The following is a 16,600-nucleotide window of genomic DNA, read 5'->3' on the forward strand; positions in this document are numbered from 1 at the left end:
CAAGAACTCGATCCGCATTGCTGAGACAGGCCCGGGAAAGGATAGCCACCGCATCCGGCAATCGGGAGCCGGAAAATCCCATTCCACATGAGGTAGGAGAGACGTCCCGATCTCGTGAGGTCGCTCCGAACTCAAATACTGTCGACCCCGGTGTGTCTCCCCTTCAGCTAGAACTCCGAGAGTACCGAGCTCGGCGAAAGAGGATGGGCGCGTATATTCGGGCGCTTCGGCTGAAACTTGACCAGCTCCATCGTTTTTACCGTTTAGAGGGAACCATTCTAGTCCTGGAAGACCTTATCGTCGAAGGTTACTTCTTGGCACACTGGCGAATGGTCCGTCTACTTGATGAGCACAAGGCGTGCAAAGAACTGGTCGATCAGATGGATGTACCCGATCTCCAGAAAGGCGATCGCGAACCCCTGAGGGAAACCGCCTTCCCGTTCGTGACGGATGTCTGGGCCTATCGAGCTTGCTTGACTAGGTTAATCCGATACGTCAATTTCCTGGAGTCGTCGGGTGAAGCCTTCCGCGAGCGCCATCTTCTTGAAGGCCCATGTGCCTTTATAGAGGACATGATGTCCAGAGGCTCCGGATTGCCAATCGAAAGGCTAGAGGCCTTACAACGGGTACGAGATTTCTGTCGAATTGCGGTGAACGAACTCGCAGTGGAGGAACCATTGGAGACTGACATATCTGGCCCAGCTCCCGTTCTGCGATTGCAGGACCGTCCAGAACGCTAGAGGGTTGGTGGCGAAACTTTTCGATCGGGCTCCCCCGACCAGAGATCTCTCGTTTAGGCATTGTTATTATATATATTTTTTGTTGTTGTTTGGATGAAGTGTAATGGAAACTAATCAAAACGATTTTAGTGAAGTTTAATGTCATGGCTGAGTTATAAAATTTACGGCTGAGTTATAGCTTTTACGGGAAAACGAAATATATAGTCGATTCATGTCATGACTGAGTTATCAAAGAAACAATCAAACGACTGATTTATACGACTGATTATATGGCTGAGTTATAGTTTATTACGACTGAGTTATCATGATACAGGACGAAATATATCGTCGATTCATGTGATGGCTGAGTTATAGTGTGTTATGGCTGAGTTATAGTGTGTTATGGCAGAGTTATACTACTTGACAGATGAGTAATACCACAAAATAAAGCAATAATACTTTGACAGATGAGTAATAACACAATATAAACTATAGAGCACAAGTTTTCGCATTGTGCCCAACTTGCTTACATCGCGAACATGCGTGTTGCTTCCTAGGGCGTTTATTTTCAGTGGCAACTTCCAAAGATGATTTAATCCTACGCTTCTTTGGTCTTCCTGGCTGGTTCACAACAATCGGAGGCAAGCACTTCTGATTATCCACAATTTCAGGAGCAGGGAATGATTCATCTGGAGGCATGATTGAACCAGCCCATCCGTTAACCAAATCGACACTCCTAAATTTCGTATCGCACATGGATATACGAGACACATCCATATGCTCTGCAGCTGCGATTGCATGGATGCATGGTATTTTCTCGTGGTCGAAACGACGGCATGTGCAACTTTTTATTTCTAAATTTACAACATGCAAAGATGATCCATATTTCACTTGAACACGTACAGCATCAATCGTTTGTACCTCCATAAGTCTTGCTCCGGTGACACGGTCCTATAAGGGAGTAGAACAAAAAACAAAACGCTTTAGGCTGAGTTATGAAAACAATTATGGCTGAGTTATTGAAACAACAATGGCTGAGTTATGGAAACTATAATGGTAATGGCTGAGATAAGGAAACAATTACGGCAGAGATATGGTAACTGTTACGGCTGAGTTATCAACATTGACGACTGACTTATGTAAAATTACCTGTAATAGTTTCTCAACACCTCGAGTGAGCGTTGTTTGCTGCGATTTCGCATCCTCTCTCCGTTCAGAAAACCATCTGGTCATCATATCCCGTATCGATTCTAGAAGTTGAACTATGGGAAGACTTCTAGCATTTGACAGTGCATGGTTCATTGATTCTGCAATATTCGTTGTCATTAAATTGTACCTTTCACCCGGGAAATGAACACGCGCCCACATTCGGACACCAGCTCGTTGGAGGTATCCATGTAGTTCGGGATGACGTGCTTCAATCTCATTGAAAGCCTCATTAAAATCAGTTAGCCTAAAACACTTTGCCGCTTTTTTCACCAGAGGGAACAAATGTTTTCCTTTGAACTTCACCAAGATGTTCTTATACAAATGGTAAGTGCAAATTCCACGTGAAGCCAACGGATACACTTGACGAATCGCTTTCCCTATTGACTGATGTCTGTCGGAGATTACCGCAAGATCCTTTTCGTCTGGAATGGCAACTTTGAGTTGTGTAAAGAACCAACGCCAAGACTCATCATTTTCAGTGTCAACAACAGCGAAAGCTAATGGGAAAATTTGAAAGTTACCATCCTGAGCTAGGGCTGTTAGAAGTGTCCCTTTGTAACTACCATGGAGAAACGTTCCGTCGACAACAACAACTTTGCGCATGAAAGCAAACCCAGCAATACTCGCACCAAAAGCAATAAAAACATATTTGAATCTATCTTCATCACCTATTTGAAGACGCGTGACTGTACCCGGATTTTCCCTTTTTAACTTGAATATGTAAGAAGGCAACTCGCTAAAACTTTCCTCAGGAGTTCCCTGATGGATCTGCCTTGCATTCAGCAGCGTTCGATATGCCTTCCAATAACCCATCTGTCGACACCAACAAATTAATAAATCAGCCATAATATATAAATAACTCAGCCGATACATTCGAATAAGTCAGCCTTAAATAATCAATAAATGAGCCGTAAAATGTAAATAACTCAGCCTATACATACCTATAACTCAGCCATTGTTATCAATAAAGTCAGTCGAAACATAGTAATTACCTTTAGACTAAATTGCTTATTGAAAATGACTCCGACACTTTTAGGTTTAACATCCGGACCAAGATCACCAAGATAGTCCCTGTAAAGACCTGCCAGTACATCAGCTGTTGATTGAGGGCATCTAGTAGAACGTTCCGTCACATAACATGTGTGTTCCGAATCGTATACAGGAACATGAAAATCCGGGTCATCCCCTTGTACAGATGCACGAATTCTCCAATGACATCCTTTAACCCAACACCTAAAAACCACTTGTCTCGGATTTGAGACTGGTACATTAAAATCAAATCCATCCCTAACCGAAATAAGTTTCACGTGATTCCTGAACTGCTTTTTGCTACTGTATCGTTGTCCTACAGCAATTTTTAGCGTTGACACCTCCAACCTAATAGCCTCCGGATTCATCTTCGATCCGGCAAAGTTATCATCTCTATGAGCTTTCTTCTGAGGAGGCGGAGTAGGTGGGTCTTCCACTGTACTCTGAGGCTCGCCCAATACAGAAAACTTCTCGTCATCAGATGACTCACCATCGGAGTCGTCGAAAACATCAAATCGGGTTGAAAATTCATCGTCTTCTTCTTCTTTAGATGCTACTTCGACAGCTTCTTCTTCGTTTTCTTTGTCAACAATCTTACCATAATCAAAACAAGTGCCTTCAAATCCCCCACCGCACACTTCGTATGTAGATTCTGCTTTCGAGTCTCTGCTTCGCCGAATTATACTTCCTCTAGCTCCACTAGTTTCTGTAGACTCTTTCGCCGAAAACTCTACACAGAGACGTAGCTGATCGGTTTCCATAGCCCCAAAAAACATTGCAACTGTCGATCAGTGGAGACAAAAACTGGTGGAGTATCATGCACCATATGTTTCATTGCCCTGTTCGAGAACATGTAGCTCAACTTTAGCTCATGTCTAAACGAGTCCAATCCGTAGTCTTCAAAAACAAGCTTAACAAGCTTGTCGTATGTTGTGCCTCCATCTATCTGCACAACTATACACCCTCTCTCGTCGGAGTTAAATACATATCTCTGTGTCTTTATCCAATTACCGGACACAACTAGTACCGGCACTGGATCCATGAAATATAATGAAGAACAAGGTGGAGAAGAACAAAAGTAGAAGAACAAGGTGTGAAGAAGAAAGTGAAGAAGAAGTAGAAGAACAAGGTGAATAAGAAGGAAAAATAGTTCACTTATTAACCAGTTGAAGAACCAGAGTCGAACGACGTTTCGTATTTCCGGAGAAAAAGATGATGACATGGAATGCTGACATGGATGCTGCATCCGACGTGGCAAATCAGCCATGAAACAATACCATAACTCAGCCTAACTAAAACTCAGCCACAACACGAAAAACATTACAGTAATTAAAAAGCAAAAAAAATTGCTGCCAAACTCAGCCGCTTCATGAACTGAAAATATGTAACTCAGCCGTATCGTTTGATAAGTCAGCCGTAACTGAAAAACATTCTAGTAATTAATCTTTTGCCAATAAGTCAGCCGTCAAACGGCTGACTTGTCGATAAGTCAGCCTATTACGGCTGAGTTATAGTTTTTTACCATAACTCAGCCGTAACTACATCTCATAAGTCAGCCATTTTTCATAACTCAGCCAGTCGGAAAATGGCAACTCAGCCGTGTCGTTGTGATAACTCAGTCAAAATTTTGACAACTCAACCGTGTCGTAGCGATAACTCAGCCAAAATCTTGACAACTCAACCATCAGGTGAAAACTCAGCCATTACTACAGCTGAGTTATGCGCATAACTCAGTCAAATTTAATAAGTCAGCCATAACGCTTGGCTGACTTATGAGCATAACTCAGCCAGAGTTTCATAAGTCAGCCGTCTGCTCTTACTCAAATGTTTTTCCGATAACACAGCCGCAACATACCTATAACTCAGCCGCAACATACTCTGTATCGCGTTACGGCTGAGTTATGGTTACACGTCAGCGATTTCTGACGAGGCGTCTGACATGGCAATGGCATTTTTGTAATAACATTTTTTCCGGTAACATAAAACAGGGGCACGCTGGGTATTTTGAAAATACCCGAAACATTCTAGTAATAAAAAAGTTTTTTGTAGATTCTGGTAATATTACCTAAAATGAGTAAAATTTGAGTAATTCACCCTATACAAAAATATCTAACTGGTGGTCCGTTGGAAGTGGAATAAGTTAAGAGCTAGTTAATGAATGGTGGTATTCTTTTCATATGGGTAAGATGACAGTTTAATTCTGTTTGTAAAGATTATACTAATATTACTGTTGTTCAAAAGACTAAACTATGTAAAATAGCGGAAAAGAAACATGTGTACTAGGATCAAAGATGTGCCAAAAAAGATCTTGCTTCCAGCGTCCAATGATAAAGATCTTAATACCACCAAACCGTTAAACAAAAAAATCTCATAATACTATATATACATACATGTGTGGTACGTATGTGATTCTATCTTCAAAGTCTTAAACTATGGACCATCAAGTTTCTTTGCCAACATCTACCACCACCGGTCTCTCGTTCAAGGTACATCGCCGGCAGCCGGAGCTAGTCACTCCGGCTAAACCAACGCCACGAGAGCTCAAGCCTCTCTCCGATATCGATGACCAACAAGGACTAAGATTTCAACTTCCATTTATATTTTTCTATAGACCTAATCTTACAAGTAATCTTGACCCGGTCCAAGTGATAAAGAAAGCCCTAGCCGAGGCCCTGATTTACTACTATCCGTTCGCTGGTAGGCTCCGGGAACTTTCGAACCAGAAACTCGCTGTGGAATGTACCGGTGAAGGCGTTTTGTTCATCGAGGCTGAAGCTGACGTTGCGCTTACAGAGTTGGAGGAAGCTGATGCGCTTCTCCCTCCCTACCCTTGCATAGAAGGGCTTCTCTTTGACGTGGAAGGTTCGACCGATGTGCTCAACACTCCATTGCTTCTGTTCCAGGTAAATTTTCTTAAAAAAAACAAAAAGAATCTTAAAAAAGTTGGTTAAGTTATATTAAAACTTCAAAGGGACTGGCATGCAGGTCACGCGCTTGAAATGCAGCGGATTTATATTTGCCATCCGTTTCAACCACACCATGACCGATGGAGCCGGCGTGTCGCTCTTTCTAAAGTCACTATGCGAGTTGGCGTGTGGGCTTCAGGCGCCCTCGGTTCCACCCGTATGGGACCGAAATTTGTTGACTGTGAGTGCTTCCGAGGCGCGTGTGACCCACACGCACCGTGAGTACGAAGATCAGGTGGAAATCAATGAGGTAGCGGCTGGAGAGCCTTTGGTTAGCCGATCATTCTTCTTTAGGGCGGACGAGATCTCCGCCATACGAAGACTTCTTCCGCATGATCTCCGCAATACCTCATTTGAAGCGTTGTCGTCATTTTTATGGCGTTGTCGGACAATCGCGTTGAATCCTGACCCCAACACTGAGATGCGACTTACTATCATCAACTCTCGTTCCAAGCTTAGCAACCCACCTCTATCGCCGGGTTACTATGGAAACGTGTTCGTCATTCCCCCGGCAATAGCGAAAGCAAGGGATCTTATGGAGAAACCTCTTGAGTTTGCTTTGAGATTGATACAAAAAACGAAATCCATTGTAACGGAGGACTACGTCCGCTCGGTAACAGCCCTAATGGCGACAAGAGGTCGGCCTATGTTTGTGTTGGCGGGGAACTACATAATATCTGATTTGCGACATTTTGATTTGGGAAAAGTTGATTTTGGGCCGTGGGGTAAGCCAGTGTATGGTGGAAACGCTAAGGCCGGTATCGCAGTTTTTCCGGGAGTGAGTTTCTACGTGCCGTTTGAGAATAAAAAAGGTGAGACAGGTACCGTTGTGGCGATTAGCTTGCCTGTACGGGCGATGGAGAGGTTCATAGCAGAGCTACATGGCGTGGTAAATGTGTTTTAAGAGATGAACCAAAAATCCTAAGTCTGTTATGTCTTCGCACTTCGCTCTAAGAGCTGAGTCGAGACCGAGCCATGCCAACACTAAGAGATATAAGAAGCGACTAAAAAAAATGCCCAATTCAATTAAAAAAAATCGTCAGAAAAAAATAAAAGAACTAAAATAACAAACGAAAGATAATTCTAAAACATTTTTCTTCCCTTTTTCTCCACAAAATTGGTAGCCAAATTTTCAAAATCAACGTTTCTAACCAATTCTTGATATATATATATATATATGCCCTTAAATTTTTCTTGTGATATAAATATATGCCCTTAAATATTTTTTCCAAAATTTGATGACTAAATGTTTCTTTTTTTCTAATTAACTGAGGCTCAGCCCTGGACTCCAGACGTTACGTTATCAGTGAAATGATTGATCATCTAATTAATTATTGAGTTAAAGACAAAAGATTTAAAGGTTGAATAATTGCAGACCACCAAGACATTATTCTCTTTTTTTTGTTAAAAGGCATTCAAACCAAGACATTATTCTTCATAGCCGCTCCTATTGGTTTTGATTTCATGGATAGGATCGCGTGACATTCTCAAGAGCTTATCTTCTATTAGAGTCCCTCCCAATGAATTTGGGTTTTTGCTTGGATCTAAATACGCTCATGCATGGAAATATGTGTGTAACTCTGTTGTCTATATCCAGTGGTTTATATATATATCATGCGCCACATGATAGACTATCTAAACCAAATTATGGGAGATTATTATCAACGACTAACATACTCTCTGTCGTTGTTATCAAAAAAGAAATCTGTAGTATGGCGTTATCAATGACAACCCCATAAGACACTTTTGTGTGAAGGAAAACAAATCAAGAAAGGTGTTGAAAAAAGATGGACCAAGGCAGATAGTGAAGGTTGAGAAAGCTGTGGCGTGGGGACTTCCTTTGGTGGTCCGGAGCTCTCCCCATCAATTTTTAAAAAATGAAAGAACAAAAATGAAAAAGCAAGCAAGGACACTTAATTACAAACTGAAAATTGTTAAGCTCTGGATTCCATTACACGATTGAAAGAAAACAAAACTAGAAGCAGCAACGTACGTTATAATTTAGGCCCGTCAAATTCCTTCCACTCCCATTGGAGTATTTTTATTTTATTTTTGGGATAATATATTTCTTTTGGTAATATACATAAATTAATAATCCAAAATTCACAAGATAGAAATTTTTTTTGTCAACCATTGGGCCACAACTGGCCGGCCCATTAGCTAAATTCCTACATTCGTAGGAGCCGGGACTCGATCCTGGGTGTGATGGTGCCTTCTACAAATGGACTTACCTCTTGTCACTGCACTAAGATCACTTCACCACAAGATAGAGATTTATCACATTCTAGACACATGATAAGTTATTTATACCTCTGGTACAATACAAAACCAGTGATAAGTTATTTATAAAATTATGTTTTGTTTTAGTATATACATGCAAAAAAAAATTAAAATACTTTATAATTTTCTTTATATGGAGTATATAAAATTAATACTAAGAAAAGAAGTTTTAAATGCAGTATATATTAGTTACTAGTGAAGAATTGTAAACTTTATCAAAACTATTTAATTACTATTTTTTAGAATTAAAGAAAATCGTAAATAATAAAAATGGTGTATTTGTGTGCGAAATGCCTAAAAATGATTACTTAATACTTAGGAACATATGAAGTATTAATTTAATAATATTCAATTATGCCATGAAGACAACTATTTTTTTTTTTTGACAGGCCATGAAGACAACTTTTAGGGTGGAAATGGTTGCACAATTGAAAATGTTGCAGGAGTTGAAAAAAAATTATTCAACCAAGTTTCACCATTTGAATGGAAGAGGTTGAAGAAGTTGGAAAAAACTATTGAACCCATTCAACTTAAAAAGTTGAAAAAATAAACTAATCATACAGCAAATTTGTTCAACTTGTTCAACTACTATTTTGGAGATGAATGAGTTGAATAATGTTCAATCCAATTTTGTTCAGCTTAATATTTCCAACTCTTTCAATTTTAAGCAACCATTTGCACCCTTAGTTTTAGAAAATGCCATTTTCGAGACCTCCTTTCTAAAATCGGTCATATTGCCTCTCTATTTTTTTGTGACATCGGTCATATTGGCTTTTTGTGGCATGCATTAAACCACTATATAATAAAACGGAAGTTGTTTTGTAGACTGTATAATTTTAATAAGTTGGTTACAAATAGGTTATAGATTAAGTTTATATTATTTGTATATTCTGGATTTATTGTTTCCAAAAATCTTAAAGAGAATATTCTAAAAAGTCATTTGATATCATCTAACTTACCATATTAATTTCATTTATTAAATTATTTATCAAATAAAATCTTTTGATATCTAATTGAACATATTAATTTGTTAATTATCATTATACTTCAACTCTCATTTTTATATATGAGTCTATTTTGTGAAACAATAAATTATCATATTATTTATTATAATTAAAATAGTTTTATTTCCGGATATATCATAAGTTGAATTTTTAGAAACAAATATAAATAATTCAATCTATAAAATATCAAGTTTTAGTAATATAATTCTTTAAAAAAATATCTATTGAATTAAAAAAATTTACGGAGTAACGGGTCAAAATTTAAATATTTAAATTCAATTTCATACTTTTTTGTTGAATTTTCTAATTTTCTATAATATAATAAACTTTAAATAATTTATTTTGAAATATTTTTAAAATATTGAAACTTGATATAAAAGTTAGAAACTATAAACACTCTAAATTGGTTTGTTATAGCAATATCAATAATATGTCACTATAATATGAAAGAATTTCAAAAAACTAAGTATATTAAAACAAAAAGTATAACAATATATTAAATTACTCATAATATAATAACTCGCTTTTTAAAAGCCAAATTCACAAAATTATGTCTTATAATGACATTCAAGACATGATGTAGAATATACATTGTTGAAATAACTTCACGTACATAAACGAATACAATATATTAGAATTTTATTTTAAATTAGAAAATATACAAAATTTGTATAAAATAAAATTTAATCAGTGTTATAGCACGAATACTTATCTAGAATCATTAAGAATATAAAACTTACAAAATAAATGTCTTTTTCAAGTCATTATATTTAGCATATGATTTTATTGCATAATATTTTATCAAAAAACTTTTAAAAAAATCACATAAATTATATTTTATATAAAAATTACAATATAAATAAAATGAATTTCACCCCGTGCTATTAATCTAATCTCTATATTAGAGAAATGAAAATTACTTAAGTTTCTTAATAAAGAAGAAAGATTACTTAAGTTTCTTGGATAAGAAGAATTATCCAAAACAAGTGTGTAGATTACCCACTTTATACATCTCGCAATTAAGACTTTGCTAGACAGCTAGAGAGAAGTCTCAAGCAAAGTTTGTAATATGTCACAAGACTGTTATTAGGCAAAAAAACAATGCATGTGACAATGTGACATGCGAAGCAGAATAAGAGCAATAGAGCTAACAGTAATATAAAATACCATGTGGCTCCGTGAGACATTGAACAACATGCAAATCTCATATTTTTAAGAAAAGTATAATGACAATTGACAATTTAATATAAGTTTTTTTAACATATAGGTTTCAAGCCCACGCATAAAATGAGATGTTCCCTAAAATATATAAATAGAGAGAACAAGAGACATAAATGCAACTAATTAATGGTAACACTTTTTCATCATCGTTCCACCAAAAAAAAAAAAAAAAAAATCATAACAATACACCAAATATTTAACTAACATTTGCATATGTTCATACTTCATACGAATAAAACTGAGCCTTTTTCTTACTATTACTTCAACTTCTTGATGCAAAGCTTCAGCTTCAATGAGTCACCACGCAATAAACTGTGAGGGATTAATCTGAAGTTCTCTTCAGGTTTTTGGGAGCTCACTTCAAGAATTCTCTTCACCTCTGATGATTCGTAAGTCATAGTGTTCCCATCCACAGTATATGTTAGATGGTACGAAAACTCTTCTACTTCTGAACTAGATGTTGCAATGCGGCTTACAGTTACATATACACTATACGGCTCTCTAAAACACTGCACTACGGCTGACTGTGTTTTCCAAATCGCGAACTTTCAATTTTCTCCCAAATTTTATATTACGGGTGATTGGCAAGGGCTAACATTGATCGGATATGAAAGCAGCATTACGGTTTAGGTTTAGGGTTCTTGGGTAAAAAGAAAGATTAATTAAGTTTCTTGGGTAGGAAGAAATATTTCTTCTATGCGACAACACCTTCTGGTGTCTTTTTCTCTCTGAAACAAGAAACCTTCCTTACATTCTTTCATAACAAGTAAATTTCTGTCACTGAAGTCAAATTATAGTCAACCTCAAAAGAACAAATTAACCAATAATCAAGTCTCTTCCTACGGCGGATTCAGTCAAAGTTTTTGAACCCTTCACCTCTTGAATTAAGTGGTGCATTCATTATCACTAAACCACTTATATCAACAAGTTAAATGTAAAATTAAACAAGTTTTATATTTCATATGGTGCAATTATCCCCAACCAAAGTGGTCCGCCCCCACTGTAATTGCAGTTCGGTATAGGACATAAGCAAAGAGAGAAATATTCAATTAGCATTGAGCATATTCAAGCCCATGCATAGCATGAGATGTTTACTAGTATGGAAATAAATAGAACAAGAGACATACAAATGCAACTAATGATAACACTTTTTCATCATATATAGTTCTAAAAGTTGAAAATTTCAATAAAAATACACCGAGTTTTTAACTAACATTTGAATATGTTCATACGAATAAAACAGAGCCTTTGTCTTATTATTGCTTCAACTTGTTGATGCAAAGCTTCATCTTCAATGAGTCACCATGCAAAAAACGCTGAGGGATCAACATGAAGCTCTCTTCAGGTCTTTGGGAGCTCACTTCAAGAATTCTCTTCACCTCTGATGATTCGTAAGTCAGACTGTTCCCATCCACAGTGTATATTAGATGGTATGAAAACTCTCCTACTTCTGGACTAGGGGGTGCAATGCAGCTTACAGTTACACACCATACGGCTCTCTCAAACACTGCACTGCGAACGATAGGTTTATCATATATTCAATTTCAATTAATATCTTATCATTGATGTTCATCCGAACATTAAAGAAATTGTCACAGCAGAACAACATGTATCTGTTCTGGTGGTCACGGGTAAAGTGACGGAACATGTTATCGTATGAGCAAATGTAACTGCAGTCTTCCAGAGGGCATGAGCAAAGATGAGAGAAGGTACATTCCTTCTCATGTGTTGTTTCTTTCCCATAAGAGACATTTTTGGTGCAACCTAAGTTGGCGTTTGGGCATGGGACAAAGATCGATTCAAGAACCTTCTCCATTGCTCTGCAGCGACTGTGACCAACAGGCAAAGCACATGAAGGACACTTATTACTCAGTTTGGGAAAGCATGAAGCGCAAGCTAAATGTCCATTATCACACTGAAACAAAAAAGAAAAAGAAAAACTCAACAGAGTTACTATCAAAGCCGTATTCAAGAAACGAGCACCTAGCAAGAGTGTTTTAATGACCACAATTCCGAATATCATCTTCTTAATGCAAAGTTTGACCCCAAACTAATCAGTCATCATCAAACATGGTATATTGATACATACTTGGAAGATAGGAATACTGAATGGCTCGACGCAGATAGGGCAGTCGAGAAAATCAAGATCCAGCATTGACGAGCGAGTTTTATCCTCTGTTCGTTGCCTCTTTCGTAAGTGAATGTTACTCATACCGTTTACATCGCTTGAGGAACACTCCATAATGATACACTGAAATTGAATTGTGATTAAGTTTTATTAGTCTAGACGCTTAAAAATATGAGACATGGTTTTGGTTGAATTCGAACCAAAATATTAATTTCCCCTATTCAATTGTTTGGATTCACTTGACTCAAAATCGTAACAATTCGAATTTACAAACTTTGAATCGAAACAATTCGAGGCCGCACCCGCCACTACAAGAAAACATGCATTTTGGGACTACAGTTTGTGACTACTTATTCAGTCGCAAAATTTAGCGACGTTTTTGCGATTAACTTGCGACTATTAAGCGACTACAAAAATATTGGAGACAAAAACGTCGCTTATTAACGACGAAACATAAACGTCATAAAAGGGTTTCAAATAAGCGACTACATTAGGACTACTTTGCGTCGAAAACCAATTCGTCTCATAATGGTCACAATTTTGCGACTAGTTCTATAGTCGGTAATAATAGTTGCAAAAAAGTCGCATATTCAGGACTTATTTGCTCCACATTTGTTACTCCTACCACGTAACAAAGTAGTCACAACTTGCGACTATATTGTGACACGTATCTGAAGACTTTGCGACTAACATCTGATTTAGCTACTCTTTTAAGACTGTTTAGCCACTTTATATATTTTTTATTTTGAAATTTCACATTTGAGATTCATCTACATGTTTAGGTTGAAGTTTATACTTTGTTTTGCTCAATTTGTCAATAATAACTTTCTCAAAGTATTAAATTTCAATGTCTATAAACTAAACATCCATAACTCCAAAATTCAAGATTTTTATTTTGTGACTTTAATAAGGTAGTGTTAAAATAGTCACAAAAGAGTAACAGTTTGCGGCTGACTTGCGACTGATTTGCTATTTTGTTTTGGCGGTATATCTTCCCACCACTTATTAATCTAATTAATTTGGTTGGGACTGGTTTGCGACTAAAGTGCGACCTAGTTTCGTTATTAACTAGGCAAACCCTTTAAACGATTAAACACTTCTTCCTTCTTTTTCATTTCGATCTAGGGTTTTCGAGAGAAAACTTCTCAACTCTCCTTCTCTCAAACCTCTCAATCATCTCCTTCTGTCAATCCTCTCCTTCTCTCAAACCTCTCAATTCTTTCAATCCTCTCCTTCTCTCAAACCTCTCAATCCTCTCCTTCTCTCAATCTCTCAATCGTCTCCTTCTCTCAATCTCTCAATTGTCTCTTTCCTCTCCTTCCTCTCAATCGATCTAATGCCTCCTAAGGGTAAGGCTTCTTCCAGAGGTCGCGGTGCCAGAACCGCCACCGGTATCCGAATCTATAATCCGAGTAACAGTTTGTCTTCTCAATCGTCGAACCCCTCTCAACGGACGCAGTCGACAAGCCATTCACACCAAAGTCGACCTTCTCAGTTCCCGCCGACGACAAATCCAGCTCCGATAACGAGTCCGTCACCGAGTACCCATCCACCGTCAAGGGAAGATCCTGAACCGCGGAGGGAACTTACACCGCCGAGTACCAATCCACCGCCGAGAACCAATCCACCGCCGAGTACAAATCCACCGCGGAGGACAAATCCTCACCAACTGCCTCCTCATCAGCCGCGGAGGACAAATCCTCACCAACTGCCTCCTCATCAGCCGCCTCCTCATCAACCGCCTCCTCATCATCCGCCTCCTCATCATCAACCGCCTACTCATCAACCGGAGCAACTACCTCCTCATCAACCGCAACCGCAACAAAACCCTAATCATGAAGAGGAAGATAATGGCGAAGAAGGAAACCAAGAGCAACAAAATCCAAATGTCGATTACTACCAAGAGCTTTTGGATGGGTTGCTAAGACTTCCAGGCCGAGAACATCTACCACTCTTGTCTGAGCATCCTATCCCTGGCCGAGAAACGTTATGGTATGAAATTCTTTCCTTTGCTACTCGGTTGTAGTTGTTGATTACGGTTGTAGTTGTTGATTACGGTTGTAGTTGTTGATTACTCGGTTGCTTGTAGTTGTTGATTACTCGGTTGCTTGTATAAAATGCTATGGTATTAAGTGTTTGTAGTTGTTGCTAAAAGTGTCTATAAGTCTATAAGTGTTGCTTGTAGTTCTTGATTTAAGTGTTTGATATTCAATAGTTTGATATTCAAAAAGTCTTAGTTTCTAGTTGTTGTTTGATATTCAACAAGTCTATGTTTGATATTTAATAAGTCTAAGTTTGTAGTTGTTTCTTTAAGTGTCAATAATTCTAGTTGTTGTTTGATATTCAATAAGTATAGTTGTTGCTTTAAGTGTCGGTTGTTTGATATTCAATAGTTTGTTTCAATTGTTTCAAGTCCATATTTAGTAGTAGACTTACTCATTTTATGTAACAGGTTTAACCGGCAGAAAGGTCAGCTGTCTCGAGCGATTTCTGGAATATTGAGGAGAAAGTTTGATGGGCCTTACTACAGTTGGAAGGTTACTCCAGTCAACATTCAAGAGCGATATTTCAGGACATTTGCGGTAAGGTTTACTCCTTATTTCTGTTATTGTTGCTAACTATGTTTTGGTATTGTTGCTAACTATGTTTTGTGTTATTGTAGCGGAAGTACAATTGGGATATCGGCATTACTGAGCTCGTTAAAGCAGGTTTCTTGAAGATAGCCAAGAAAAGGATGAAAGGAATTGTCAGTCAAGCTAGGAGGAGTGGTGTACAACCACCATGGATTGGTGAAAAATTATGGCCTGTTATGGTGGAATATTGGAAGACCCCTGATGCAATTGAGAAGAGTGAGAATGCTTCACAGTGCAGAAACTCTGATCGTGGAGGTCTTGGAGTGCACAAACACTTAGCTGGTCAGAAATCATTTGTGCAAATTCATCAAGAGATGGTAAGACTTATCGAATTCAGCTCAAAGTTTTTCTGATATTTCCATGTTTTTTCTGATATTTACATGATTTAATCTGTTTCACTATCATTGTAGGAGGAAGAGTTGGGGCGTCCTGTGTCACTAGTGGAAGTGTTTCTTAAAACACACACTCGTCCGGATGAAACATTTGTGGATCAAAAAGCCAAACAAGTTGCTGAGACATATGATAGAACCATAGAAGAGAGACAAGCTGAAACAGAGGTAGATGGTCCAGATGGTTCAGAGAGTTCAACACATCATAATCTTTCCGTTGATGAAAGAAATGAAATCTTCCTTCAGGTAATTTTGTTTCTGTCTGTTTTTTTTTTTTAAATCTGGTTTGTGATGATTACTGAATGTTTGTGATGATTACTGAATGTTTGTGATGATTACTGAATGTTTATCTCTTGGTTTAGTGTACTCATACAGACCACAACGGCAACCCATTTGGACTTGGATCACTTGTGGAGACACTAAAGAAAAGGAAAAGGGCAGAGAGTTATACAAGTGCTTCTCCAACAACTCTTGGGGAGCTTCAAGATGAACTTCGGCGCAAGATTGCTGAACACGAGGCTGAGAATGCACGACGTGATCAGGAACACCGAGAGTCTTAAGCTAAACTGAAGAGGCTTCTCCTCTATATGAAAGAAAAAAATCCTGAGTTTGANAAACTGAAGAGGCTTCTCCTCTATATGAAAGAAAAAAATCCTGAGTTCGAAGCTTTTATGGTTTCTCCTCCTGAATCATCCACACCTCCAACCACCCATCCAGCTACCGCACCTGCAACGAATGCACAACTCACTGGCGGAGGAACCACACCAGGCACCACACCAGTCTCCAGTCCAGCTGCCAATTCTCCTTCCTCTAATACTGCTTCCAGTTGAACTTGTTGCAATTCCCTTTTTTTTTTTAATGAACTTGTTTTGCTTTTGAATACTTTTTGGATGATCTTTTTGTTTAGGATGATAAGTTTTAATGATTAGTACCTTAAATTATCATTACTTTTGATTAATATCATTTCAAAATCCGAAATTAATCAAATTTAGGATTGCTAAACCGTGACTAATTTGTGACCA

General features: G+C 38.0%; 1 protein-coding gene and 1 pseudogene across 1 annotated transcript; one reads left to right on the forward strand and one right to left on the reverse strand.

Moving 5' to 3' along the window:
• Positions 5,296 to 7,002, forward strand: LOC104732679 ((Z)-3-hexen-1-ol acetyltransferase). Its single transcript, XM_010452252.2, has 2 exons — positions 5,296 to 5,860; positions 5,943 to 7,002. The coding sequence occupies exons 1-2, from the start codon at positions 5,390 to 5,392 to the stop codon at positions 6,825 to 6,827; spliced, it is 1,356 nt and encodes a 451-aa protein (XP_010450554.1). The 5' UTR covers positions 5,296 to 5,389; the 3' UTR covers positions 6,828 to 7,002.
• LOC104733903 lies at positions 11,685 to 12,670 on the reverse strand (annotated as a pseudogene).

Source organism: Camelina sativa, chromosome 12 (genome assembly GCF_000633955.1).
Source record: "Camelina sativa cultivar DH55 chromosome 12, Cs, whole genome shotgun sequence".
NCBI lineage: Eukaryota > Viridiplantae > Streptophyta > Magnoliopsida > Brassicales > Brassicaceae > Camelina > Camelina sativa.